The sequence below is a fragment of the Stegastes partitus genome, unplaced genomic scaffold (genome assembly GCF_000690725.1).
Source record: "Stegastes partitus isolate 25-593 unplaced genomic scaffold, Stegastes_partitus-1.0.2 Scaffold824, whole genome shotgun sequence".
Classification (NCBI taxonomy): domain Eukaryota; kingdom Metazoa; phylum Chordata; class Actinopteri; family Pomacentridae; genus Stegastes; species Stegastes partitus.
In genome coordinates, this window is record NW_007578555.1 from 343,973 (window position 1) to 349,008 (window position 5,036).

The window sequence follows — 5,036 nt, forward strand, 5'->3', positions numbered from 1 at the left end:
GCTTTATTTTATTTTATTTTTACAATGATCTGGTGACCCCCTGAAATTACCGTGGGACCCCCGTGGGGGTCGCGCCCCCCAGTTTGAGCACCACTGCTCTAATTGATGCTGCTGAACCGCCTTCAGCTGTTCCTGTTTAATGCATCCGTGGCCTTCTTGCTCTTCCAGCCTGATGAACTCACTAAAGCTGCTCTGGTTCCCTTCCAGGATGCTGTCGGAGCTCAGCGACTGGTTCTGGCAGGAGCGGCTCTGGTTTCCGGAGGGCCTGGGCTGGGCCGACCTGGAGGACCGGGATGGACGGGTCTACGCCAAGGCCCGAGACCTGTGGGTGGCGCTTCCCATCGCGCTCATATTCCTCGTCGTCCGTCAAGTCTTTGAAAGGTCCGATCCTCACCTGCACCTCCCTCCTCTGGTTCCGTCTTCCTCCTTCAGCTTCTCCTCCTCTGACTTCCACTCAGGCTATTTCTGGCTTTTATTTCCCAGCAATCGCTTCATCTCTGCTTTGTTGTGCCCTAATTTAAAGCAAGTAAAGGTCAGCGGTGCTTCCACACAAGAGCAGCTTTCCTGTTTCCAGCAGCTTGTCTCTGGTGGATCAGCCATCATGACTGAATGTTTTAGCTTCTCAGTGAGATCAGACAAATCAACATGAACGGCCTTTCATGGGCTGATGGCACTTTAGACATTTAGACTCACTGCATTGAGCTTTTTGTTATTTTATTGTATATAACTCTGTTTTTATTCAGGTTTATTTGCTCCTGTCACATTTCCCTTCGCTGTGTGGTCATTTCTCACTGCAGCATAAAGTCCTGTTGAATGTCTTTGATTAGTTCCTCACAAAAAACCAAAACATCTGGAGTCAACCTGACGTCCGCAGGTTTCACCAACATGGGAAAAATGGAGGCCTCTCATACTGTATGTAGTTTTATTGTATTAGTTTCTCCTCTCTGCTGCAGCTCAACCTGGAAACTCCCTGAATTTGGTCACAGTTTAAAAAAAAAAAAAAAATCAGAGTAATTAGAGACATTTAGAATAAAGTGAAATTAATAAAATACCTAAATTTTACGCATATTTTTGGTTAATAACTGCTCATCAGCAACAACTGGCTCCTCTGTCCTCTGGTTCTGATCCGTGCTGCATTCATTGATCCAGGAGGTTGGATTCTGCTCTCAGGCTCTCTGAGGAAACTCTCTGGATGTTTCCTGTTGGTCGGAGTCAGTGGTGGAGGATCAGTCGTCCTGAGAAATGCAGAATCAGATTCATACAAACGGTTCATTTTTGGCTCGTTTTTAAATGAGACGTGTAGAATAAAGTAATTTGAATGTCGTGTCCTGATTTTATGCTCAGATGTAGTTCATTTATCACACATGCTTGGTTCATGACCTGCGTTACATTTGACAACAATCACCCCAAACTCTTCTGTTTTTGCAGCTCCTGGCTGATAAACGGTGTCACGTTGGCACTTTCATAACAGATCAGTTGCTTTTCAAACCTTTGGGCAGGTTTCGGGCTTCAGAGGGTTAAAAGCTCCGTTTATATTCATCTTAAGCTGATCATTTACAGCAAAACAAGGAGATCAATGCTTTTGTGCTTTCGTTGTGTCTGTGTGGTTGCAGGACGGTGGCGACTCCCCTGGCGTCTCTACTCGGGGTTAAAGAGACGATGCGGCTCAAAGCTCCACACAATCCCACACTGGAGTCGTACTACTGTCACATCACCAAGAACCCCACACAGGTAGGAACCCCTCCCCCCCCACACACCGCATCACATCCTGCTGCCAGGTAACAGCTCAACCCTCTGTTCTGCCCCCAGTCTTCGGTGTCGAGCCTCTGCAAGCAGACCGGCTGCTCAGAAAGACAAGTGCAGCGATGGTTCAGGAGACGGCGGAACCAGGACCGGCCCAGCCTGCTGAAGAAGTTCCGAGAGGCCAGGTGAGCGCCGCCACGCGCTGCTGAACGCTCACGTCCTCGTGCCGCCGAAGCAGCCGGCGTTCCTCCGGACACACGAGCACATTTCTGAGGGCAAAGCAGCTCCTCTATTTTTACCGTGCACCCGTTACAATGCAGCGCCGCTGTCAGCGCCGGCCGCCGGTTATTTTTACGGAGCAGATATTTACTGGGCCATAGATAGATAGTATAAATATAGATAGTCGAAAATATATAAACATCCATCCATCATCTACACACTGCTTCGTCCTCACTGGGGAGTCCGTCCCAGCTATGAGTGATATAGGACCAGTGCTCTGCAGCTGGACATGTGCTCGGGTCCCTGAACCCAGGATCTCCTGCTGCTACACAGACGCTTGGACCAACTGAGCCACATATATAAACATAAGGAGAAAAATCAGACCAGAAAATGAATCAGAATCAAAATCAGAAAAGTTTTTTTGGCCAAGTGAGCTCAGAGAGCAGGAGTCGGTTACCTGGTTAGACAACAAGACAGCAGCAGAGTTAGGAAGCCATACATTTAATCTGAAGCCCTAAGAAGTGCTATAAAAACAGCTTTAGCCTTAACATAGAGTTTACTACAACAACAAAACCCAAAACAGTGGCTTTATATTTATCAGATGGAATAAATGACAGTGTGGGTGCTAAAGAGTTGCACATAGATTAAAGTAATAAAGTAAAGATATAAACCAAAGTACAAAACATGTCCTAACAGTTTAAACATACGTAGGAGCAGCATGAATGTAGAATGTGCTTCTTCTGAGGAAGTAAAGTCATTTTGTGTCATTCTGGACATTTCATGTCATTAGAGTTTCAAATTTCGAGTCCTTTAGGAAACTTTACAAAGAGTCAGATTTTCCCAGAAGTACTTGAAACTTGTCCAAAATAAGCTAAAAGTGTTTTTAAATTTCCCCAAATTGCTCCAGAAGTTTCCAAAATGTCACCTCACGAGTTAAAAATCATCCAAATGGACTCAAAGTTATCTGAAAGGAGAAAACAAACGCTCAAAATGCAAGAAAAAAACGTTGCTTATGTGCAGAAAGTAGCTTTGAGCTCAACTTTATGCTAACGAGCAGCGTCCAGCGTGAAGATGCAACGCTCCCAGAATGCATTGCACCGCCGCGTACAGGAATGACTTCATGCTGTATTCATCGGCGTGGAACACAGGCCTTCATGTAGGATAGAAAAGTAGTTGCTTTGTTTTTTTACCTTTCTTCAGAGCAGTAGACAGAGACAGGAAAGGAGAGAGGAGACGGTCACCACATCGAGGAGACGCTGCTCATGGGTCGCCCTCAGCTAGGGGAGCTGTAGGGACGCCTGGAAAGTAGCTTCATATCAAAAACCTGTGCAGGTCAGGACTCAGACTGGAGGCTGAAGCAGCAGCAGAACGTAGAAGCAGCTCAGATGAACGCTGACCTGCATGCAGACGTTCATCCTCCGCCTCGTGTTGGACTCTGTTAACTCCATCACTATCGTCAGCTTTATGGTCGTGACCTTGTTCTTGTTGATGAAAGCTTGTGATGGGACTTAAAGGGTCAGTTCACAGACTTCAGAGCAACTGCAGAAATAGTAGCAGGAAGCCGTAAACGCCTCCAGAGAGGTGTCATAAAGTTTATCTTATCGTAGGAATGCTGAGGTGGAAAACTGTTGCTCTGCAGGACCCGTATCAGGAGCTGTTGTTCTGGAGTCTCTGATAGTGAAATTCATGTTTTTAGTATTTAGTAACCCTCTGAACTCTGAGCGGGTTCTGACTCGTGTTCCTTCACTGAGGTTCAACGTAAAGTCCTGCAGCTCTGAGGAACCAGAAGATGAAGGAGGAGGAGCGAGAACTCAGAGACGTCTTCTGTCTGCAGGACCATTTAAAAACCATTCTGTCATCTCCTCCTCCTTCATGGTTCTGGTTCCTCAGAGCTGCAGGACTTTAGTGAAACATGAACCTCAGTGAGTTAAAGTGAGACGTGAGCAGAAACGCTGCCCAGAAGCTGCTGGAGTTCAGAAGGTTTCTGGTAAATCTGTCTGTGATGCAAAATGTTCAGTAATCTGAGCCGGAACAACGCAGCCCAAGTTCTGCTGAACTGACCTTTTGGGCCGGTGTGTGTGTTGTGGTTGTGTAACTGATCCTGAAGCTCCTCCGTAGTGATGCTGAGCTGATGATTGTGTTTTTGTGCACGTGACTGCATGTTGGTCGTGGTGTGTCTTTCACTGCAGCAGCATAAAGACATTTGTGTCCTCGGTCGGCCTATTGTGTGTCTGCAGACAGCAGGCCTTTTGTTTCTGTGTGAATCTCTCACAGCTCTCTGGTGAACGTTGCCGTCCTCACCTGTGACCTCCTCAGGGTCCAAAACGCTGCAGTCTGACCAGCAGGACCACTGAGGCAGCACACACTCAAATCCTGTGTCATTTTACACCATTTTGGAGCAATTTATGGCAAGTTTGAAGTCATTAGAAACACTTTTTTAAACCTTGTTGTGGACAAGTGTAAAGTTCTACTTCTATACTAGGAGAGGAAGTTCAGAGGCGTCTCCAGTGACCTGAAACTGTTCAATCAAACAATATGTGGCCAAAATTACAGAAATGTCTCCCAAATGACACACAGATTTCCCAAAAGGTATTAAAACTTGTCTAAAATTAAGTAAAAAGAGTCTCAAACAATCTGAAACTTTCTAAAATTAAACAAAACTTGGATAAATTCACACTTTGGAGATTCACAAATTGTCCAAAATGGCCCTGAAACTTGTCCAAAGTAAGTTTAAAAGTGTTGCTAACAACTTCACACTTTCCAGAATCACTCAAAAAGTGTTGAGAAAGACAGAAAATTCATCCCAAATGAGAAAGAAATCGTCCTGACAGGACTCAGAGCGACTCCAAACTAAGAAGTTAGTCTCTAATGAATTAAAACGTTCTGTGACCTAAATGACACTAAAGTTATCCAAATGAACTTGAAACTTAAAAAGTTAGAAAGTTTCTCTAATGACGTGAACATTTCAACCGAACCAGAATTAGTCTCAAAGTGTCCCCAAAGGACTGAAGGACAGCAGGTCAGGCAGGTACGGCCTGAAGGTTTATCAGGATATAAACCAGAAGACGTGTGAT

General features: G+C 45.4%; 1 protein-coding gene across 1 annotated transcript in view; it reads left to right on the forward strand.

Moving 5' to 3' along the window:
• Positions 1–5,036, forward strand: part of cers2b (ceramide synthase 2b) — a 36,493-nt gene that overhangs the window by 19,145 nt on the left and 12,312 nt on the right. Inside the window, exons 2-4 of the mRNA XM_008292701.1 lie at positions 208–381; positions 1,614–1,731; positions 1,810–1,928. Coding sequence (XP_008290923.1) covers positions 209–381; positions 1,614–1,731; positions 1,810–1,928 — 410 coding nt within the window. The 5' untranslated portion in view covers position 208. The remainder of the gene's footprint in view (positions 1–207; positions 382–1,613; positions 1,732–1,809; positions 1,929–5,036) is intronic.